We start from the raw sequence: 24,186 nt of genomic DNA, 5'->3' as shown, positions 1-24,186 counted from the left end.
GCTGTGCGCTTGGCGTAGAAATAGGTGTAACTTTATTTTTGTGCATGCATAATTGTTAGTCAAGTGTGTTTGGGGCCGTGCCACTCCCCCAACACATCTGATAATTTGATGAGAGAAAATAGCCTGTCCCTGGCATAAAAGCGTAATTCGTTCGTGCAGGGACAATGGTTTAGTTTGGCGTGATTGCGAATATGCATGACATGCCACGCCTCACTGTAAATTCGAAAAAGAAACTTCCAGATCCAGGTGGGCGAACGCAATTTTGGTGTATTGTATTTAGGCACAGACAGACAAAACGGCACTGCGTGGGAGTGAGTGGTGGAAGACGTCATATGAGCTAAGAATCCATCCATCCATCCATCCATCCATCCATCCATTCATTTTCCGAACTGCTTTATCCTCACAAGAGTCATGGGCGTGCTGGAGCCCATTCCATCAGTCTTTAGGCAGACAACTTGGAGTGGTCTATTAGCGTGCCATGCATATTTTTGGAAGTGGGAGCACCCGGAGGAAACTCCACACAGTAAGGCCGGAACCAGAATTGAACCCTGGAACCCTGCAGCTCTGAATTGTGAGACAGACGTGCTAACCAATGCCACACCGTGTTAGTCATATAGGTTAGTTTATTCGTAAATATAATAGCGTGTATCCCTAATCATTAATTGAATCATTAATTAAATGAATTATAATCCTCATCAACAATTTACCCTCCAATTCCCCTGGTCGATGTAATTGTATCAGTTGTGCGTTTATCGGCTGATCAATAACAGATTAATCTGTACATTAAAGAAGGGCATCTTGCTGTGAATGTTTAACAGATGCCAATCATGCCAGCCTCAATTTGGGGTATTTGGGTTACAAGGCAGTGAGACGATGTGGTTGCCCTGGTTTGAGTGAGATCAAATTGAGTGATGTTTTTGTTTCCAAAATGTCAGGCACAGTGAACTCGGATTTGCCCTTCTACTGCCCTGATTTTGATGCAAATGAGGGACACGACGCGGTTTGGCTGGGAAAAATCTTCTTCCATCCTATCCCGCACAAAGGTGCAAACGCCATCTTATGCCCAATTCTACTTTATTTCTAGCAAAATACCAAAAAAAGAAAACTCCAACCATGCACAGTTAGATTGCACTCTGCACTAGACTTGCACCTAGAGCAAAAATTGTTCTGCCATGTCAACTGGATCAGCCCAACGCATTCTGAATCAGTTCTGCTTGCCAAAGTCATTCCAACCATGTCAGAAATGTGAGTTCAAGTGCAAATCCTCACAATTAGTAACCTCTTATTTACTATAATGTACAACAAAGTAGTACTTGAGACAAATTACTGTAGAAAGAACAATGATTTGATTCAGTGGTTCTTAACCTTGTTGGAGGTACCGAACCCCAGCAGTTTCATATGCGCATTCACCAAACTCCTTGTTAGTGAAAGATTTTTTTTTTTTTTTATTCAAGACATTGATGTTTTTTACTAGTGCCCAAAATGAGCTGTGAATGAACATCACCTTGTTCAAGGAACAATACCAACACAATGCATGAACAAATTACATACTGGCAAATCAGAATTTACACGATAAATCAGGTTTGTTCAGACCTCCCCGGTGGAGGCACTGTCGAATCCCTGAGACCGACTCACCGATCGAACCCAGGTTAAGAACCACTGATTTGATCATGGCATCGACTTGCCAAAAGGAAGCATTTCTTTGCATGGTGCAAAGCGTCATTGTTACGGTAAATATTTGGTGGGGAGACCACTGGGGTCTTGTGTCCATTCTATACTGATGAGGTTGAGCAAGGACTCATCATATAAGGTAAACACAAGTCAGCGGCTGGTGGATGATAGCAGAGCACTGTCCAGAGGTAATGTCATGTTCTCTGGGGGTGGTTGGGGGTCCAGAAATAACTTTGGGTTTTGTAAACACAATACATAAATAAGTAAAAGATAACCAACATTGCCACAATCTCTCTTTAAAAAGATGCAAGATAGGGTAGGAAAAATAGAGTTGTGGAGCATTACTTTCAACGTGTCTCTTTGTAAATTTTCATTTTCATTTATGCCAAAAGGCTGTCTTAGCATATTTAAATGAAACCATGCTATTATACCTATAGCTGTTATTAACACTGTGGGGGGACACTCATTCATGCCAAACTAAATTGTGACACTCTGGTCCTCACAATGTTTCTTTGTAAAGATGTGTGTTATTGAATGTAGTGAATATGACATGCATATAGTTTTCTATTAGTTTCAAGTGGGTTGATTTCCATCAACCGTACAAGGCAAAGTTTGCAGGTTAGAGCTTTACTGTCTGTGCTCTTGTTATGTGAGCCTCTGCTCTGAGACTGGTGTTTACTTTTAATACCACCAAAAAACTAATAATAGAATAATAGCCTATTGAAGGAAATAGAACTGCAGATTTTGTTTTGAACTTGAGAGAGAGAGACGGAAAGACAGAGAGATTTTTGTACATACTACATTAGGCCTGAAATGTTTCAAAAGTCTCATGAAAACATTCAATTGTTCCATTTTTAAGTGTGTTGGTTGACTATGGAGAGGCCTGCGCTCAACTCATTTCCAGTTTCTCAAATCACAACATGATGTCCAATAGACGTCCATCATGCTCTTGAAGGAAATAAACGGTTTCTTTGGCAAATTTCTCTCCTTAATTCAGGCAATTTCTTCTCTCAATTTGTTCATGCTAAATGGACACTTGAGAGGAACCTAATTGCACAATTTAAGAACCAAACAAAGGCTTTGTTAACATGATCGACTATTTGTAATTCCACGATACAAAACATGCACACAGTGCATAGCTACAAGGAAATGAATATGTGTAGACATGCAAACAAGAGTGCTCTATTATGTTTTGCAGTAAAATGGAAATACATCAAAATGATAAGAGTAAAGCAATGACAACAGCTTTCAGTCAACAGTAGGCTATGTCTATTTTCCATTATTCTTACCTGGGAAAGTGCTTGCTGACTAACACAGAATAGAATAGAATTCCTCGTGGCAATCCTCAGTGTTTCATACAATTTTTTGCGCATCTGAATGCTAGCATTGTTGTGTAGAATAGTTTTTTTTATTGCCTTTCATAATTCCATACTGGAGAATATAAATTAATTTATTTCCAAGCAAAGATGGTAATGATAATGACCTAAACCCTATTGTAATGGTGTGTGTCCTATATCTGTTATTCCCCTTCGATGGTGTGTAGGTGATGTGGTGTCACGAGCTATGCACTACCTACAGCCATTGTACACCAAAAACCACAACAATGGGACACCCATCCACCAGAAGAGCGCAGTGATACACTGGGCCCCCGAGGCCATCTACACGTTGTGTTACTTCATGCACTGCCCCCAGATGGAGTGGGAGAACCCCAATATTGAGCCATCAAAAGTTTCCTTGCAAACTGAGAGGTAAGATGCATGCACGTACAAAACAGTCAAATTAAGAAGATGAGCAATCCTCAATGGTGAATCAAAACAAACGGGATCCTTTGACTATCAAGTTAGTTAAGGTCTATTCAGGATGTAGGATTTTTTCTGTTTTTAATCAGTGATCGTGCAGAATCACCACTCAAGAGAGTGCGTTAAAGTAACAGTCAACACCAGTTTATCCAGGGAGGGGGATATGTTTCAGACCCACCCTCAACAAGGAAAAGTCTGCAACATAGAATGACCATATATAGAAATTTGCCTCTTCCATTTCCAAATTTTAAAGCCCATTCCTTCATCATTGCACCGTTCCAAAGAATGCTCGCTTCTAGGTGTTTGTCACTCCCAGTTGATGTTAACTATGAAACAAAACTGAATTAAACACGGACACAGCTTAATGCGAACATATAATGCAATATGACATGGAAGGGCAAACTGAATTGTGTTAGTGTAATTTTCAGACCTTTTAGAAGTCAGGAATTGTCTGTTTGTTAACTCTAAAAACCCATACAAAGAAACCCAAACGAACAAAAATAAATAGATAAAATGCGATTAAAAAGTGGGCACCCACTGTAATAGCATTTTAGTTTATAGTTTGCCTTTGCAAAAAGTACATTTGACATTCCATGACCATAAAGATTTTTCAAACATTTTAGTTATGTCGACAGAGCTGATTGGCTCGATCAGATCAGCAATTCATTTTCATTTTCAGGCAAAATACGCGATCGGTTGTAATGTCATAATAGATCGTCAAATTAAGATATTGCAGCACAACTCAATTTATGTGGTTGGTCGCTGGACAGTCAGGCCATATTTAATATTCCACCAATATGTGTTGTGAAATGGGGTGCTACTATTATTTAAATAAAGTACAATTCCTCTGGTCTTCTCTATCTTTATTCATAAGAGTTCAGAACATGAATAGTCATTCTGAATATGAACAAGATTAATGACCCGGTTATCTCACTCATCTGCCAGTACTTTTCATACGTCTCGGTAGTTTTTGTTGAGTAATGACATCTAATATCTTGCGCAGTGACCACCACAACTTTCTCTGTGCATATAGTGATCAACAAAACATTCTGTCTTCCAATCTTCTTGAAATTGTCTGTTCTCGTTGCGAACCTTTTTCTTCAAGGCCGCTTTTGTAAAAGATATGACTTGGACTGAGTGACAAGATATCTTTTCCTTCCATTTGGTGTCTCTTAAGAATGATGTTTTACTGAAAGCTGTCATGAGCCTGAGCTATGGTAGCCCTTAAGTTATTAAAAACACACAAACAAAATGCCCAGCTAGGCGATAACACGGGGAAAAAAAAAAAGAAGTTGGAGGCCACACTAACTCTAAACTTTGAGTCAACTACATGGTCAGAAAATATCATCCCTTAGGCCACAAATGATTTTGAGATCACTGCATTACAGCACAATCTTGTTCACTCTGGGGACATTCGATGCCATCACGAACAATCGTGAAAACAAAACTGTCTGATTATATTTGTTTTTTTTTACCAAAAATGAAATGGCCCATTCCCGCCCATTTCTAAAAATGGTGAGGAAAGTTGACAGAGAGGGACGTTGCTTCCAAGACGAGGGGAAACTGGCGTCTTTTTTTTCCCCACTGAAATACAAAACAACTTTGTGTGCCTACTTTGCTGTGACGTTTTTCAAGCAATTCAATCTCAAGAAACATTACTAGACCAAACATGCAAATTACGACAACGGACGCGGAAAAATTGAAGATAAAGGAAGCTCAATGTTCTTTCCTCACACATTTCAACCCACCAAATCTCGCCTTCTTTGTAAAAGATTTGGACACCCATGATGAAAACGATAAGATCAATGTGTTTTGGATTTGAATATTTTACATGAACGCAGTCTGCTTGATTTCCATCACCGTGTTGAACAAAACGCTCCACGACATTGCTGTTTGGTCCCGGCTCCTGTTATTAGGAGAACCATAGCAGCAACACAATGCTCCATAATTGTTAGAGCACATGTCTTACGTTTGCGCAATTCTAAATGCCCATATCGCCGTCGTCAGGTGAAATGCAAGTCATTAGTTTACCAGAGACCCCCAAAACATCACATTTGTCCAACCATTATCAACGAGAGCAAGCCGTTTTCAACGCTTTAGATTGAACAATAAGAACACCCCACAGCTCTTGACTGACCATTATTATTGATTTGTGATTTTGGCCTGGCTATATAGTCAGGTAAAGGGGGAAATATATCAAAGTTCGTGTTTTATTAATTAATAAAAAAAAATCAAAATAACAAATAGATAGAGAGAGAGAGAGAGAGAGAGAGAGAGAGAGAGAGAGAGAGAGAGAGAGAGAGAGAGAGAGAGAGAGAGAGAGAGAGAGAGAGAGAGAGAGAGAGAGAGAGAGAGAGAGAGAGAGAGAGAGACAGAGAGAGAGACCGAATTTAAGTATCTCTTTTACCAAGTTAACTGTGAGTTGAGCTCTGTTAAATCCAGTTTACGCCGAGTGAGTTGTCTCATTCAGTCTGTGGATGTTTAGTTGTCACATACACAGATTTAAAACCACAAGCCATCAAAAGGTTCTATGAAATCGCCCTCATAGTGACTGATATCGATTCATCTGTTCAACTCCTCCTTCCCGTCTTGGGTCTTGTTAGAATATTGTATGCTTGATGATCACAAGGATAATAACTTAACACCAGTGCAAGGGAACTCGCTCTCAGTGGTACAATTTACACCCCTGCACACAATATGCACCCCTCTGACCTCAGCATACTGTAGAATCCACTGGTGATTCACAGTACTCATGCACATCTGCACACTGAGATTTATTATATCCTTCTTCCTCCTCAAACTCCTCCTGCAGTGGCTGACCAGATGTATTCCCAAGGACTCAAGGAAGAACTTTTTTCTTTTCTAATTAAAATAAGTCCTTTAAATGTCCTCAAGAGATTCAAGAAGGAGTGATTGCATCAGACCTGCAGATGCAGTCAGTATTGATTGATGCTGCAGTAGTACCATCTCAGTATGTCTGAATGATGTAAGGCTCTGGCAATGTTTTCATGTTGTTTCCCTTGATTGCTAGTTTCTGGGCAAGTCTTTTACCTACAAATATTAATCGTGTTACAGCTAAGGAGGGGACCGGCCAGTCCTCATAAATAGTGTAAGGTTGAATATATAATGTTTTTTGGGGGCATTTACACTGTACCTTGAGCATTTCCTGCTATACAGCAGAAAACCATGTCAGCCCACAGCATTTTGCATGGTGTGATTCAAGGATGACAGCTGAGCGTGAGCAGGCCTCTACCCCCTGGGCATTACGGTTGTCAGCTAATGCGGGTCCCATGGGTGTCCAACTTGAATGTGCATGCATTAATGCCAACAACGTGTTAAAAACACACTCACATCCAATTTCACTTTTGGTTTAGTCAGATTAAACACATTGGCAGTGCCTCTATTCATTCGGTCGAGCTGTGGTAGAACAAGACCTTGAACTGTTCATGAACTTTATTTCCTGCTAGGCTTGTGATGGAGCAAACGTGTTCCTTGATAAAGCATTCTGCGTTGTTTTATAATGGCTAGCAAAACTTAAATGATGTATGAAAGATAAACGAAACGTCTCAGTTCAAAGTAGCACTGACAAAGTAGGACTGACAAAGCAACCACTGACGGGTTTTTGTACCACATGCACATCAAACTCTTACATGTACTAGCTTCCCGATTATGATATGGCAATATTAAATTTCAGGGGAGCAGACCAAGTTTCTTCAAACCGATATATACATATGAGAGCTCATAGATAACATACCTGATCTATCAGTGCACAAAATATCTACCAATGAGAGCCGATATCTTACTAATATCTGTTAGTTTTCTCCATGGCAATAAATATTCAATAACCCAAGATTCATCGCCACATTGAACACGTGCCTTACTAAAATCATTTCTGGTTTTCTCATATAAAATGAGTGTAATGTAATTAGACTTAGCTTGAGGGTCTTGAAATTTTATGTGTGTGACATGTTTTGGTGACAGCTCATTTACTTGCCTAAGTGGAAAAAGCGCATATTGGTATGCATAACATACTGTTGGTACCTCAGTGAAGGTCAAAATGCAGCACCGTGCATGCATACGTATATTCAGGCATCTGGCTGTATGTGTGGGATTGGTGGAGAAATGTATGTGTTCATATTTGCATATTTCCAACTGCATGAATAAGAACTCTTCCGTTTGTAGTAGTTTCTTTCTTTTTGAAAAAAAATAAAAATATTGCGCTAGTATTTGATTCCAGGCGATACTCCTCAGCTCTAACAGTGTAAAACACTGGGGTCAGGATCAAGCATATGGTTGTCATTTCCAGCAACTGTCCCAGCAGGACTGCTAACAAGTACACCCTTACCACCTTACAACACAGTGTGCTGGCATGTGATAAAGATGCACTCCATCTGTTTGTTTGGCCATATTACAGAGTGTTGGTGCGATTGTGTCATGCTAGCAACATTACAGGAATGTGCCACGACAACGTATTGCACTATAATGCCTATAATGATTCATGGAACCTCAATGCATCATATTCTGCAATTGTAAATTTGGAGGTACACAATAGTTACTGAAGATAATTTGCAGTTTAGATATTTGAGCAAAAACACCTTACGCTTCAGTCAATTAACAAAGGCCTCTCGCCAAGCTCTAATCAGGACAAGTGATATAGAAATAAATTCCAAGCTGAGTGAATCCATTTTTTTCTGCTTTGACTCTGTAAGGATCTTTATAGCCACCGAGTTATGCTATACATGAGCTATACTGTATCATGTTCATGTAATTATATAGCACCTCAGTTGCATGCAAATAGTTTCTGATTATTATTGTACACCTGCTGATAAATGAGCTGTCAATTGTATAGCGCTTTTCTACCCTCACTCACCGACATGACTTCATCATCAGGCGCAACTGGGGGTTCTTGCTCAAGAACGCTTCGATATGGTCACAATGATCGAACCCCAAGCTCTGGGTTGATCACTCTGCTACTAAGCTGCCCCCCCCTCCCCCTGATGGTTGCGTATGTCTCTATCTCCTCCCACAGGCCGTTCATGGTGCTGCCGCCTCTGATGGAGTGGTTGCGTGTGGCTGTCGTTCACACCGAGCACAGACGGAGCTTCTCTGTGGACAGCGATGATGTTCGGCAGGCTGCCAGGCTGCTGCTGCCTGGAGTGGACTGCGAGCCCCGCCAGCTTCGGTACAGCTGCAGTCCTTCAGGCTTCAAAGTCCACACACACACACACATGCATGTATGCATGCATGCACAAACACACACGCACAAATCTTTCAAAACACAACTCGTGTCAGCAAGGAATTATATTGCTTGTAAAAAATTGAAACTTTTGCGTCATCAGTTGCACATCCATCAACTCACTTGGTGTGCTTTGTTTGCCCTTCAGAACGGACGACTGCTTCAGCGCTTCAAGAAAGCTGGATGCTGCTTCAACCGAGGCAAAGCTCCTGCAGAACTTGGGCTTCCATATGCTCAGCTGCGGACGCACAGACCTGGTGAAGCAGGCTGTCAACCTGCTGGGGCCGGATGGTATCAACAGCATGAGTGAACAGGTTAGAGTCATTCATATTAAAGCACATTTACACTTGGTGAATGTGCACAGAAAGTTGTCACACTGCCTGCAGAAGAGAAGAACAAAAATAGACCATGGCTGCTTCATCTTGAGCATTATGCAGACGTGCAAAATATGATATATGGTTGATATACAAAGGTCGACACGTCATGAGAGGAACTACACAAACAAACAAACAAACAAACAAATAAACAAACTGAAGTAATGTGATTGCACAATTGTGCACACCCTCTTACATATAACTGGAATGTATACACTTTGGTCAAAATGAAGAAATAATCCACCCATGTTTAATGGAAGTCAGCACACCGGCCACCATTCAGAATGCATCTTAATAACCCCCAAATAAAGTGCAGTTGTTCTAGTAGGCTTTCCCTGACCTTATTCCTTTGCTTTCCTGCACAAACATGAACATTTTGTGCAAACACTGACAGCTATTTCAAACTGTTCCAATTTTCTCCCACCTTGTTTAAGGTCCTAGTTCCAGCTTTTCGTTCTATATGTACAGAAAGACCCAAACTAAGATTCTTCATTATTTGGTAGACATGCTCACCACAATCTCTACCATGCTGCCCAAAAATGTAAATATAAATTAGAGGGTTTTTTCCCTCCACAGAAATGTCATCAAGGCAAGATTACTAAAACTCTCAAATGACCAATTTCATCCTATGTGTTGGCAATAAGATTTGATGCTAAAATGACAGCATTATCTCCTGTTATGACGTAACTTCTCTTGTTTGGTGCTTGTGATCATGCAGGGGATGACCCCACTCATGTATGCTTGTGTGCGTGGAGACGAGGCTATGGTGCAGATGCTGTTGGATGCCGGAGCCAATATTAACAGTGAGGTAAGTGTTTTGATGGCAGTACATTTGGTGTATTTCAAATTCAACCCCCCCCCCCCAAGGTGCCAGGCAAGATAATTTACTTATGGGTATTTTACGATTTTTCTAGAATTTGTTTTCCCACATTTCCACCTGGCCCTCATAGAGAACACATAATGGATCTTTATCAACATTTTTTGGAGATACATTGGGGTTTGTAAAAAGAAAAGAGAAAAAAGAGAAATAAAATTGCATTCTACATAGTTTTGAAGCCAACAATGGACCATAAGGAGTTTTTCAAAGCTGGGGTTAAGCCAAGTTAGCCAACATTATTAACTGCACATTCATGGCTTCCCATTGGGAGCTTTGGATTGTGCAAGTAAACCAAATTAAATGCTTATAAACTTTTACAACATTGAATAATTGACTTTTGCAACAAAGCCTACACTTTCTTTTGGGATTTCTCTGATCCAAAAGAAGGAAACTTACGTCATTTAGTTAAGGGAATGTGAGACTTTCTCTTAATTAAATAACTGAAGTTTCCCTCCATGGAGAATCCATGGAGGAGGTGAGATGCCTAGAGATGTCTGCAAACAGCACAAAGTTAAACCCTCTTGATCGTGTCCATTATCACCTCAACAACGTGCGTCATCCACCATTGTGCCAGCTTTGATTTGCAATTCACTGAGACTCGGCCAAAGCACAAAGACCCACAATTTATGCATCACTTAGCCTCTAATTGATTAGCTAATCATATCAAGTTATTTTTTTTTTATCTCATTACACATTGTCAACTGTAGAAAATGTGTGTTCATAGGCATTCAGCTCCTCACTCGGATTTGTTGCATTTACCCGTGAGATAACCCTGAGGATAGGTGGAAGCCCTGTCAGAGAAACCGCTTTGGCGGGAGGGAGAGAGCAGAGAAAAGCCATTAGGATGAGACCTAACTAGACAGATCAATTTATTGTGTTCATTAGAAGGTCAACATGCTGACAGGTTGTCCTCTACAGCCCCAGGCCTCTTAGATGATTACTCCAGTTGCTCCCGTAGTGCTTTCTGTCCTCCCTGTAGTAGCTTGTCTTGTGCTAACTTGGCCGTGTCGTCCTTTTTAATGGCTTCATGTCTTTCTCCCTCATCTCCCTTTCATGTCCCCCATTCCCCTCCTCCAATGTCCATTCCCCAGGTGCCAAACTCAGTGCACAAGCACCACTCAGTCTTTCCCGAAACGCGCCAGGCGACGCCCCTCACTTTTGCTGTGTCACATGGACATGTGCCTGTGGTGCAGGTAGTGATGTCCTCTCTCATCTGTTGACTCTCTCTGTGCTTCAGCTCATGGTTGGTCATCATTTTCATATCAATCAGCGATCATCATCAGTCTGACATGATCAAGATGGGGTTTTATTGTAAACATTGACATGTTCGTTTTACTTTTCCAGCAAACGCAACAGGCTCCATTAAATTCAATGGAAAGGTGAACCGCAGTGGACCGATTGTAATCGAACTCATTTAACTAATTCAGTCTGCCCTCCAAATGATGTTCACGCTGGGATTTGAGTCATTTAATTTTAAGGGACAATGTTGGAAACATGTGCCGGGGCATTTTGAGCTCTCCTTGAATAAATCGCATTAAAAATTAAAACGAAATGAAATCATTTCCCAAGCTTTTCACTGTAAATTGTTTCTAGTGTTTAATGTTTAATTATTAAGCAGTGATTGTGAGTGATCAAAAAGAACATTTATGGCATGTTAAATGCTGCCTGATGTACAGATTTGGAAGATGCTCATTTAAAATTGGTCAGTTTATTCATGTTCTGAAAGCACAATGCATGGCACAACTTCATTTATTGTGTCCAACTGGGTTTTTACATTTGTATATTTATTAGAAATACATCATCTGTGGATGCAGAGTGCATCTCTTCGCTTTAGCTCACAGTCTGCCCGTTTTGTGCTCGGCTAAAGATAGTCTGTGGCAGCTGCCTTTAGTTCCCGTCTTAATGAAACAAGAACACAGTTAATTCCACGGCAGCCTGTGTTCTAAATTAGCAATCAAGCATTCATTAACCGAGACTTCGAGAAGCTCAAAGTCACCGAGCAAAGTCCTCTTTTTTCCCCTCTCCCTCTTTCCCCATCGTGCCCTCGTCTGTCACCCCACCTGAACTTTGCAGCTGCTTCTGGATGCCAAAGCCAACGTGGAAGGCTCCTCGCAGGACGGGATGGAAAACTACACAGAGACCCCGCTGCAGTTGGCTGCTGCTGCAGGTACACGCAAGCAGCATGACTTGTATCAAGCTGCTCCTCCCAATCCATTTCTAACAGCTTTACCTGAATGTCAGCCTCATTTTTTGGCTGACTCATGACTTAAAGGCACATTTCTCCTCAGAGGTGGCAGCAACTCTGTTATCTGGTTCTTTTTATATTCTCTTGAGTGTGGCTGCATATTTGCTTTTTATGCACAGGAAACCTTGAGCTGGTGAGCCTGCTGCTGGAGCGTGGGGCCGACCCCATGTTGGGAACCATGTCCCGCAATGGCATCTCTAGTGCGCCGCAGGGAGAAATGAACTCTTACAGCCTGGCAGCTGCACATGGACACAGGTGATGTAGTTTTACGGTATAACCTAACTTAGACGTTCAACCACCATTCCACAGCCACGGATGAGTCAGCAGCACACACACGCACCTTCTCTGCACGCACTATATGTAAATTACATGCCGTACACTCCACAAACTCATCTACTCGGAAGTTTAAAGGACCATGAAATTAACACATGGAGGATTTTTTTGGTTGTTGTTGGTCATAACGTGATTAACATTCTGTGACTAAAGTGCTGTTTTTTTTTTAGTATATTTTGTTCTCAAGACTGTGGAAAAAGTACCTTGATCACTTTGTTTATCTGGTATTTTTACTTTTATTCTCAAACTGTGTGGTTCATAACAGAAAATGTGCATTAATTGAGAAATACGATCAGTAAAAGTAATAGTCAAAGAAATGTCTTGTTTCTTCCAGAAATGTATTTCGAAAGCTGTTGTCACACACGGAGAAAGACAAAGGGGACGTCTTATCCCTGGAAGAGATTCTGGCAGAAGGCTCAGAGTTGGAGGGAAGAAGTTCATCTGAGGCAGACCTAATACGGACAGGGAAGGCCAAACTGAAAGCCCTAAAAGAAGCCATGTACCATAGTTCCGAACATGGACATGTAGATATCACCATAGATATACGGAGCCTTGGTTAGTTAACCTATCATTAATAACAACAAAACCTCAGTTACCATGTTTTTTTTTCCCCACACCATCTGATAACCTTTGGTTTTTACTTGCACTATTACATCCATAGGCGTACCATGGACTTTGCACACATGGCTGGAATCGCTGCGTACGTGTTTCTCCCAGCACCGCCGGCCATTGATCCAGGGCCTTCTCAAAGAATTTATCTGCATTGAGGAAGATGAGTACACTGAGGAGCTCATAACGCATGGCTTGCCTCTCATGTTCCAGATCCTCAGAGCCAGCAAGGTACAAGTTGTTCCGACATGGATCAGCCACTTTTTAGAGTCATTCTCAAAGAAATAAGATGACAGTGGAGCCACAGTTCACAAAAGGTTTGGCAGATGAACAACGAAAAACATGATTGAAAATGAGAGCCAAAATCCAAACTGGCCCAAAGCATTGTGTCATGAAATCAATGATAAGTGGCCCACTGAAGACTATGAATCATGAATCAAAAAGACTATGGATCATTATTTTGTGATTATAAAGTAATTTGTTGCATCTGAAGATAAAAGATAAAATGGAGAATGATTTGATTTGGATTAAAAATCAGACATGATGCATTGATGGTGCGCCTTATAGTCCAGTGCGCCTTATATAAGGAGAAAGTTTTCAAATGGCCCATTTATTGAAGGTGCGCCTTATAGTCTGGAAAATACAGTATTTCTGGTTGATGTTTCTTATGGGGAAAGGTTCATTTGAACAAATTGACAATTGAAAGGCCTCCTCGACTTTGTGTTTGCTATCAAAGTCTCCAGTTATACTTTAGTTTGACTCAATTTAAATGTTCCACGTACAATATCGACAGACCTATTTATTCCTAGTGGATGTTACGAGCTGTTTGCTAGTGTTGAGCCTCATTAAGAGCAAAAAGCCTTAGTCCACGTTGGGGGACTTGTAGTGAATTGCACTGTTCCTCCTTTCTCCTTCTGCTTTGGCAACTTAAACACACACAGGAGATTTGGGAATGATTGTAAAAGAGCCCATGTCTTTCCCATCTATTTCTTTTCACAATGTTGCACGTTCTCCTCATCTTGGGGACTTGAGGTGTAAAACATATCTGACAACTGTCCAACACAAATTTATATGTGTAAAATGAAATTCACATTTGCTCTGTTGTGTATGTAGAATGAAGTTATCAGCCAACAGCTGTCAGCTATCTTCACCCAGTGTTACGGGCCCTACCCCATCCCCAAACTGGCAGAGATAAAACGCAAAGTGTCATCACGCCTTGGTGAGAGTCTGCCACAGTGTTTTCAAGCAGTAGCTTATTCTGACGCACGCGATTGTATTAACAAAGAAAATAAAAACTGAATGTAGGATTTGTATTTTCGAATCTCCAAGGAATTATTGGCTCAACTGACTTGAATGCGCAATGAATGGAAAGCGCCATCTTGTGACCAGAAATAGAAAATCACTCGGAATTGATAGTGGTGTTTTTTTGTGATGTACTATGTATTATTTTATTTTTTTAATACACAAAATCAACATTATTTGTGTGTGTTTTTAGACCCCCACTTCCTAAACAATAAAGAGATGTCAGATGTGACATTTCTGGTGGAGGGGAAGCCTTTTTATGCCCACAAAGTACTGCTCTTCACAGCCTCCAATAGGTAACAATCAAGAAGTCATAATTTGTTAAATGTATCAAACGAAATAAGAGTCACAACATAATTATTCTTTTAATTACATGTAAGATTAAGTGACTTTTCATACGAATGTCTTTTTGTGAAGGTTCAAAATTCTTCTTGCAAACAGACCATGTGGTGAAAACACCTGCATTGAAATAAGCCATGTCAAATACCACATTTTCCAGGTAATTATTGTACTCCAAACCCCATGCTCATGTTCTTTGTTTGTCTTTATAATGTATGTATTCGTGCGTGAAATAAACTTTGCCTTTCTTCCCTCTCAGCTTGTGATGCAGTATCTCTACTGTGGAGGAACAGATGCTCTGCACATTAGGAACCCTGATGTTATGGAGGTTAGCTCACACTTCCCTTTAATTGTAATTTTATTATCTTAGGAAAGAATAAAATTAAACTAATGAAAAAAGAATGGATAGAAATAAATTTGTGTGTGTGCGTGCGTATCTGTGTGCGTACGCTCGTACAATCTTTTCTACAATCAAAGGAAAATTCCAACACATTGATAGGTTATGATGCACTCCTGCATGTGCATGGCTAATATAATATCATCACAGGAATAATTTTGGACAGGGAGACCTTCTGCACCTGTAGGGCTCCACGGACCTGTGTACTAAATCTTCTTGGCATCCTTTAAATAGTCCAACTGGGAAAATACATTCTCCTGGCAGTTAATGTTAGGCTAGTGAGCATTAAAGATAACTTTTCAACAGCATACAGATTGATAGACAGTTGAAAAGTCTCCACTTCAATCACATCTTGAATTTTCTTCCTCCACCCCCCCCCCCCCCCCCCCCCATATACTTCTGGACTTAATGCTTTCCCTTTTTATTGCAGCTTTTGTCTGCATCTAAATTCTTCCAGTTGGAAGCACTGCAGAGGCATTGTGAGATTATCTGTACAAAGAACATAAACACAGATACTTGCGTGGAGATCTACAACCACACCAAGGTACAAACAAAACACACTGAGAATATAAATTAACTCTATAACTGTAATTGAATTATAATTGACCTTTCAATGCAATTTCAACCCTTTTCTTACTTTTTTCCTCAGTTTCTAGATGCACCAGAACTAGCATCCTATATCGAGGGATACTTCCTAAAGAATATGGTCATGCTGATAGAGCTGGAGCCATTTAAACAGCTACTGTATGATGCACCACCAGATAGCCCCAGCTATAACATCCTACAAAACTTGGAAAAAACTCTGGCCATTCGCATCCAGTCCATACACTTGTCCTCATCCAAAGGATCCATTGTTTGAACTTCTAAACTTACAACAAAAACAATTGAAGACTTGGAACACAAAATGCATATATATAAAAATCTCATTGCTGATGCAGTGTTTGCTCCATGTTAGTTTATGGACAGAACAGATGCGGCTCCATCTATGAGACATTTACTAGGCTTTTTTTTTTTTTAAACAAATAAACCACTGGTGATCCTTCCTAGACTGTGAGGATGAGTTGCTCTACTGTTGTGATGACTTGCTCATGCATCTGTGGTAAGTAATACATTTGTATTGTCAGTCCAGTTATTAGTCTTTAAGACCCCCAAACTAAACCGTAACATAACAGAGTGGCATCCATTATGTTTTAAGTAGAATTAAAACCTTCAATTTCCTCACTACAATGTACATATTGTTGATAAAAGCAGATCTATCAATAATGTAACTCACTGTATATATCTACAGATGTTTTCTCATGTGTCTCACCGTTGAATATTACTGTTCAAGAAAAGCTATGTGTAAATGTTGCATGTCAAAGGGAGTGTGTTGGAGGATTAAGGATGATGCTTTGTCTTAAGTGTTTGTCTTGAGTTAGAATTGATTTTGTCATCAGCATGGCTCACTAAATGTGTAAAACACTTAACAGTGTTGTCATTCTTCGTGAGAGGCTCAAAGTGTTTAATCATAGAGCTGCTGTAAGCCATGATCGGGAATTGTGAAACTACATGCCATGTATGTATGTATGTGTGACTTATCTTTCCTCCATAAAGAATATTAATAATGTGTATAATGTCTCTAAATTACTGGCTCAAAAGGAAAAGAGAAAATAACCACAAGGTGGCATCCTTTACTCTGTTCGATGAAAAAGCACAGTTGGAGAGGTTTAATTTTCTATCTAGCTGAAGTACTTATGACGAATTAGACTACTTTGAATTACAGGAAAAAATATTGCAATTCAATTAAAATTGATTGATCTCATGTTCTACAAAAGATTGTGTAGTATTGATGTCATTGACTACTGAATAGCACTGAAGAAAATAATAGTGAAAAAGAGGACGAGAAGTAGAAGGACAAACTGAACACACGAGAACATTTTACACAGAGTGCAGACTAAATTCTGGTATTAAATTATTGGATGAAGTCATCTGAAAATAAAGCTTCAAAAAACCAGTTGTATTTTTGGATTCCTCTGTTAGTTTTGGATATAGGGGTAGAAGAAATGACAAGTCAGTATACTTTGAACCCAATATCGAGTGTGCCGTCTAGAGGAGTAAAAAAATAATGCAACAACTGGTTCATGGAGCAAATTTGAAACTTCTTTTTCTATCACGAGGATAAGTTCAGGACAAGACAACTTTGCGCGCTGGAACGCTCAGAGAGGCGCAACACAGCCCCAAACATGGCAGACTAGACTTGCACAGGCACGGACCATCCAAGCAAACCTTGCTCAATTGAAATAACAAATTCATGCATCACAATATAGTTTCATAGCAAGATACCATGCAAATATGTCCTCCAAGGGCAGAGCAGAAAGGATGATGTCATGTTTTTTTAAAGTGGACACCAAGTAAGTCCTCAAGTGTCATGACATCATTGCTGTCATCATTGTTCTCAGCAGTCACCCACATAAGGATATGTACCTGTTCAGAGAAGTGTTGAAAAAAAATCAAGTGGTGCTTAGAAAGAACAGGGCTGTCTTTGTTCCCCATCACCCCCCCCCCCCCCCCCCTCCTTCCCCCAGAAAGTGAATCACGGGTCAGGCAAGTGCTGCTGTGAATGAAAGGCTGCCAAAATAAGAGCAGGCGAGTGATTTACTGAACAAAAATGGAATATCCAGCCCGACGCTGACATGATTGCTCTTATTTTTACTTCTACATTGTTTGACATTTGCTGTTAGCGAGTCTGGACCAGAAACTGAGAGACGGGATGACGGCCATTGTTAAGGTGTGGCTATGGTTACAGCACCCATAGACAATGGAGCAATCAAGTTTGTGAAGTTTAGGAATCATTTTTAACATAATAATCAGATAAAGAGCATCAAAGTGGCTGCATGAATTCTAGTTTGATCGTGTTGGAACTCTTGAGTTCATAACCTTCTGGGTTGCTGTGTTCTCCTTTCTTCACTGAGACAAATTTTCAGTGTGAGGTTCGGTGGGAGTAACTGAGAGAAGAAAAAGGATGTTTGCCCCCAGTGAGAGCCCCCCTCATACCGCACTTGTTGTCATGCACAGGCGCTCGCTCTCCCTTTGGAACAAAAACTTGGCTGGCAGGACAACAGCCATGTGTTTTAGCTCTGCACTCTGAAAAAGTTTTCAGTTGTGTGTGTGTTTCTGAGAACAAGTGCAAAGAGGAGGGGAAGTGGGTGGCCAAAGTGAGATATGGAGTATAGAAGGAGTTGCCGATCAAAACCAGCTATTATCTATTTGGAGATTTCATAATCAGAATAAATCTGGTGAACAACATTTGGGATTATTCAACTGGGCATATACAATAGCAGGTAAGTGTAAAAACTATTTTGCTTTGGCCCATTACAGAGTTATGTCTGGATATTTTAGTGCATATGTTGGGGACTCAGAGCACATTTTGTCATGTATTATGACACCAAGGAATTGGATTTTGTCCATATCAAATTTCAGCAAAAGTTTCATTCCATTGTCATCAGCAATTGATATTGATTGATTCAGAAAGCCTGTTTATTTCTCCCTTTGAAATGGTGCCTCTAATGAAAAATTAATGGATTTGTGAGCTGGGCAGCACAAGTGAGTACGTGCTTGTGTTCATGTAAAATGTCCCAATTGTTTACTGCCTATGCTAAACTACTTATTGTCTGGGAAATATTGACCCTTGTTTGGTGTTTTGGGGAAGAATGCATTATTGCACTCTGAGCAAGAAGAAAAATGAAACAGACAATTTTGAGTTCTTAAATGTTTGTATTCTTTTAATGAGTGTGTGGATGAACCGTCGACAAACTCCTGTTGCAGGCACATTGCATGATAAATTTCTAAACTCTTTCAGTATGTTTAGTCGCCGTATCGAGCAGCAGTCGCAGTGATGCAGTGCGAGGAGATGTCGGCACGAGAGGAGTTCACCTACAGCCCCATGTCCACCCTGGAACGAGGCAGCGGCTCGCTGGGAAGACGAGGCAGCAGGGGATCGGAGAGGAGAGTGGATAGGGGGGAGTTGGATGTGTCGGAGCGGGACAGCTACACTGTGGACGTGAGGGCCAGTGACCTGCAGCTGGCCCAGCCGGAGCCTCTAAAGCACCCCTGCTTCAGCTACAGGGCCTGGCTCTACAGTGTCCTCATAGGGGTAAGAGGAAGCATCGAATTGGATTCATCTATCTCTTCAGACCATTACACATGATTTAAAGGTTGGCATGCTCTCTTTTGATGAGAGAGAACTCTGGCCTTGAAAATTTGTGTGTGATGGTGACAAGAATCTTATTCTTTGCTTCCTTGTTAGGTTACAGTCCCGAAGTGTGGTAAAGTAGATGATCATTAGATTTCTTGTGCTATCAACACTTGGGGGTGTTATTAGTATTTATCAAGCATCGGTTATTCATTACGTTTTATTTCATATTATAATTATTATAAGGGCATCATTATTGTAAAGAGGTAATATATAGGCTTTTGGTTACAATGCAAACAAACATAGTCTATACGCAATAAAAAAGTTGGTTCTAAGGAAAAACAAATGTGGTCCAAGTAGGATAACAATCAAAAATAGTCCTAATTTAATTGAAAACATTTTTCAATCTGAAACGGTAGTTCTGTGCTTTTGTGTGCCTGATTTTAGAAAAGTAGGATCAAATCCCCACCCCCTTCCAAAAACTAAGTTAATTATTCCTACTACAGTATTGGCTGATTTCTTATCAGCAATTATTAGTTTTATATACTGTGTATATAAATTCCTCACAATTTTTATATCCTAGTTAATTCTCTTAATTTTTCCAATGGAAAGGGTGTACCAATAACATACCCTTAACTTGAAGTGATGTCATCCAACATATGAGGCCATACCTAGGGTATGTATATCTATTGTTTTTTTTCCATGCATATGCCCACCTGAATGTGTGTGTGTGCGTGCGTGTGTGTGCGTGTGTGTGACCACAGGGTAGTCTGCTCATCACCTCTGGGTTCTCTTTGTATCTGGGAAATGTCTTTCCTGTTGCCATGGACTACCTGCGCTGTGCTGCAGGCTCAGTATGCAAAATGACATTCTTATTTCTTTATCACTGGTTTTGACTTCAATATATATACAATTTGTATGAGGAAAAAAAATGTATTAAAGAGTTTCTATTTCTTTTGAACTGTGACTTTTCTTAACAGGGCATACCAGCAGCAATTGCCAGCTTTGCTATTGCCAAGAACAGACATGTTGCAGTAAGTAAATGCATGTGAAAAAAGACTCTTGTTTTTTTTATTTTTAATATATATATATATATTTTTTCAATTTAATATGACTCTCATTTCCAATCGTTTAATGAGCAAAGGTTTACATGAGAAGAATCTCAAGGCATGCCATCAAACAAAAATAACATTTAATTATGTTTTGTCTTAATGTACACAGACATTTTCTTTGTGTGAATTTTTGGCCTGTTTAGTTGAACACAATGCTTAATATTCTATTGTATGAATGACAAAAGGTGGATACATATCATTAATTGTGCCTTTCGCTAACTAGTGGAAGAACACTGACTTGTTCTGACAGTCACCCAGCCATATAGTACAGTAGAAAAAAAGAACAAACGTACTTGATTTGAACAGTAGTAAATAAATACTAAGTGTTGACAGATGACGTGGAATTAGATACTTTCGGGTGGCACTACTAGTGATTATTTACGGAATACAAATTTGCCGTGTTGGGAATCCCTTTTTTTATTTTTTTTTCAAGGTGTCAGATTTCCAGGTGGTCTATGTATCGACCTTTGCAGTGACCACCACCTGTCTGGTTTGGTTTGGATGTAAATTGATCCTCAACCCTTCAGCTGTCAATGTAAAATCATCTTCAGTTTATTGAAAGTAATTGTATCGTTGTCCATTTCCTTGTTCATTTCCTTTTTCATTTTGTATTTCACTGCCCAGATCAACTTTAACCTTATCTTGATGATTTTGCTGGAGGTGTTGATGGCTACTACAGTCATCCTGTCAGCTCGCTCCGGAGAGGATTGCTGCTGTCACAGAAAAGTGTGTTTATGCGATGTGTGTGTCTGTCCATTGATGTTATCATCTATAAAGATCACACAATTCTGACTCTTCCATCTTTTCATCCTCCCACCAGTCTGTGACAAGCCAGCGACCTTCGGTTACAACCCCTGCAGTATTCCCCACTCGGCTTCTCAAAGCCTACTCTGTGAGTAGCTGCCAGGCATACTGACATTGTGCTCCAAAGCACTCTTTGACCAAAATCCATCTGTGGCTGACAGGTGATCGAAGTCATCGTAGGAATCTCCGCTGTGTTTGGAGGTATCATTGCGCTCAACATGGATGCCTTGCAGCCCGGCCCATACTTGTCCGTCACATTTTTCTGGATTCTTGTGGCTGTAAGCTTAAGTTTACTTTTAACATGAAAATTGTATGTTGTGGTAATTAATAGGCAGTAAGGGAACTATTTATTTTAATTTACAACATATGTGATGCTATTTCTACTGATACATAATCAATTTTTCGACGAATGGACAATGTCTCACAAATGTAAGTTATTTTTTTAAATATCTTTTCATTGGATTGATGAAATGGCACAATTATAGTAGTCACAGTCTCCTCAAATAACTCCACACAGCCCCACAGTGAAAAATGTCCAAAGTGGCCCAATTACATCCTTTTTTTTTTTTTTCTTCCCTGTTGTTAAGTGACTCAGTAATGGTACAATGCTTGGGGTGTGAACTGGGAGCAAAGATGTCAGAAGAAAGTTGTCCAACACCCCCTCATGGCAAATAACATTCTGAGAAAAAGAATTGCCGTTTTACTTAAAGGCTTTTCTGAAGCCGCCTTATTCCTACACTTCCTACGACAATGGTCACATTTTCAAATCAATTTGACAGCAATCCCAGAAAATCACAATGTCCATTAATGGTGAGCTATTTTTTAGAACAGCCCACCAAGTTAGTGGCCCCTTTTGTAGACGATTGATTAGCAATTAGACAAAAAGCTCCAAGATAAGCAAATTCCATTGCTTTTCATGGACTTCAATAAAACAGAGTAGCAACTGAAGCTTACATCTATCTCTAGTCACTGAGCCTTGTCACTTATTGTACATATTGGATCTGATGTGTTCATGTTTGCAGTGTTTTCCAAGTGCAATCGCCAGTCACGTTGCGTCAGAATACCCGAACAAATGCCTGGTGAGTACGAAATGACGTTGCACTTTACTATAAGCACTTTAAGTCTATTTGAATGGTGGCAACAACAACAAAATTCCACCACCTGAATTTCAAATGCAATTCAAGGGCACCCAAATCACTGATTTGGACACATCTTTTTGGCAACCTCCGTTTTAGCTTAAACTATTTTGGTTTAGGACTTTAAGGGTGGAGCTTGAACGACTGTGGGCTGTCGATTGGTTGACAAGCCTCTTTTATGATTAAACGTCAATGGAATAGAAATAACACGCTGAATTCTTTCTCTCAAACAAAGCTGACATCTGCTGGTCATAAGTCTTCTTCATCCCCTGTCAGTCACGGGTCATTCAACTCACCATCACTTTATGATCTTTTACGGCGCACCTGTCTCGAAGTAAAATGAAGGTTATGGGGACCAGCTTATGAGAACAAGATTTTTTTCTTCAAGTTTTGCTTTCTCTGGTGTCATTCAGGTGGAGGTGCTGATCGCCATCAGCAGCGTGACATCTCCTCTCCTCTTTTCAGCCTCCGGCTTCCTCTCTTGTAGTGTGATGAGCTTTATTGACATTTTTCTACATGACGTGCCTACAGCCAAGGTGAGCTGGATGAAACCATTCGTCTCTGACCGCTTTAGAAGCGCGAATCCTGACTAAGTAATGATGAGAATCACTTCAATTCACATGGCCATACTCCAGCAATCCTACGACATCTTGCTGGTGATTTTGCTGGTGTTACTGCTGGTGCAGGCCATTTTAAATTCCGCCACTGTGGTGCACTGTGCCTCCTACAAGAGTCAGCTTCGCTTGAGGGCCACACAACAGAGTGACGACAACATGGGAACCTCCAGCCAGTACTGCAGGGTATACATTGAACACAATTTCCATGTGTCTTTTTTTTTTTTGTAGGCTTCATCTCACTTCATCCAATCCTATAAAAAAATACATATATAGTGTTCATTCACATGGCAGATATTATCCACTATGTTTTAACATACTAATGCGTGCTTCTTTGCACTATATTCTCTTTCTCCTCACTCTCAAAGCAACCATCCAACGGATTGCTGCAGAGCTTGAGCAAAGACAGAACCCGGAAGGCCGTTATGGTGCAAATCACTCAATGACCACGATACAAGGGAATGCAACCTTTAAAGTATAAACCAGTGTAAAGTAAAATTCAAAAAGAAGTTGTCATGCAAGAACCATACAGTGAATTTGTGTAAATTGGTACTGTATATTTGTGGTCCCCAAGACTACATTAGATTAGACCTGTTCTACAGAATGTCAACTATAATAGCTATAGATTTTTGGTTGTTTCCTATACTAAAGGACACATGATTTATTTAACCTGCAAGATCTTTTTTGTTTTGTTTTGGTACAGCAGGGTTATGACAATATGGTATTATTGTGTAGCATATCTGCACTTTTTGCAAAGGTACAGTGTAAAGCAGCGTTACTGTAGTTAGTGAACTTTCTTTTTAGTTTTGAATTCTTCAGTACAAGGTGGAACATGTTTTCTGCACTGTACACTGGTTTGTTATAATTATGTACATGCAACAAATAAATTACCTGAAAATGTCCAAGTATGGGGCGGCTCGGTGGTGCAGTGAGTAGCACGTCCGCCTCACAGTTAGGAGGGTGCGGGTTCGATTCCACCTCCGGCCCTCCCTGTGTGGAGTTTGCATGTTCTCCCCGTGTCCGCGTGGGTTTTCTCCGGGCACTCCGGTTTCCTCCCACATCCCAAAAACATGCTTGATGTTTAGGCCGATTGAGCACTCCAAATTGTCCCTAGGTGTGAGTGCGAGTGCAAATGGTTGTTCGTCTCTGTGTGCCCTGCGATTGGTT

At 40.3% G+C, this 24,186-nt stretch overlaps 2 protein-coding genes across 2 annotated transcripts in view; both read left to right on the top strand.

Annotated features, from left to right (window-relative positions):
• Positions 1-16,784, top strand: part of abtb3b (ankyrin repeat and BTB domain containing 3b) — a 57,305-nt gene extending 40,521 nt beyond the window's left edge. The window contains exons 3-17 of the mRNA XM_085913558.1: positions 3,215-3,419; positions 8,500-8,652; positions 8,855-9,020; positions 9,799-9,888; positions 11,049-11,150; positions 12,031-12,124; positions 12,322-12,457; positions 12,870-13,090; positions 13,197-13,375; positions 14,258-14,363; positions 14,640-14,742; positions 14,864-14,945; positions 15,045-15,113; positions 15,613-15,726; positions 15,832-16,784. Of these exons, the coding sequence (XP_085769684.1) occupies positions 3,215-3,419; positions 8,500-8,652; positions 8,855-9,020; positions 9,799-9,888; positions 11,049-11,150; positions 12,031-12,124; positions 12,322-12,457; positions 12,870-13,090; positions 13,197-13,375; positions 14,258-14,363; positions 14,640-14,742; positions 14,864-14,945; positions 15,045-15,113; positions 15,613-15,726; positions 15,832-16,041 (2,030 nt within the window). The 3' untranslated portion in view covers positions 16,042-16,784. The remainder of the gene's footprint in view (positions 1-3,214; positions 3,420-8,499; positions 8,653-8,854; positions 9,021-9,798; positions 9,889-11,048; positions 11,151-12,030; positions 12,125-12,321; positions 12,458-12,869; positions 13,091-13,196; positions 13,376-14,257; positions 14,364-14,639; positions 14,743-14,863; positions 14,946-15,044; positions 15,114-15,612; positions 15,727-15,831) is intronic.
• A 2,272-nt stretch (positions 16,785-19,056) lies between these two features.
• mlc1 (modulator of VRAC current 1) lies at positions 19,057-23,867 on the top strand. The gene is made up of 11 exons (XM_085914724.1): positions 19,057-19,314; positions 20,118-20,207; positions 20,334-20,387; positions 20,899-21,000; positions 21,090-21,191; positions 21,286-21,357; positions 21,431-21,547; positions 22,292-22,348; positions 22,819-22,941; positions 23,041-23,205; positions 23,388-23,867. Exons 1-11 carry the CDS (start codon positions 19,057-19,059, stop codon positions 23,463-23,465), a joined length of 1,218 nt encoding a protein of 405 aa, XP_085770850.1. The 3' UTR covers positions 23,466-23,867.
• The last annotated feature ends 319 nt before the right edge of the window (positions 23,868-24,186 follow it).

The sequence above is a fragment of the Syngnathus leptorhynchus genome, chromosome 6 (genome assembly GCF_054491065.1).
Source record: "Syngnathus leptorhynchus isolate UIUO chromosome 6, UIUO_Slep, whole genome shotgun sequence".
NCBI classification, from domain to species: Eukaryota; Metazoa; Chordata; class Actinopteri; order Syngnathiformes; family Syngnathidae; genus Syngnathus; species Syngnathus leptorhynchus.
Note: the sequence above shows the minus strand (reverse complement) of the source record. Positions and strands in the feature narration are given on the sequence as shown.

What these genes read in the sequence shown, in the direction of transcription:
- mlc1 (XM_085914724.1), top strand. Translation starts at nt 19,057, where the DNA reads ATGCAGTGCGAGGAGATGTCGGCACGAGAGGAGTTCACCTACAGCCCC. An exon ending in TCTACAGTGTCCTCATAGGG is followed by an intron (nt 19,315 to 20,117) that starts GTAAGAGGAAGC and finishes GTGTGACCACAG; the next exon opens with GGTAGTCTGCTCATCACCTC. An exon ending in ATTGCTGCTGTCACAGAAAA is followed by an intron (nt 21,192 to 21,285) that starts GTGTGTTTATGC and finishes TCCTCCCACCAG; the next exon opens with TCTGTGACAAGCCAGCGACC.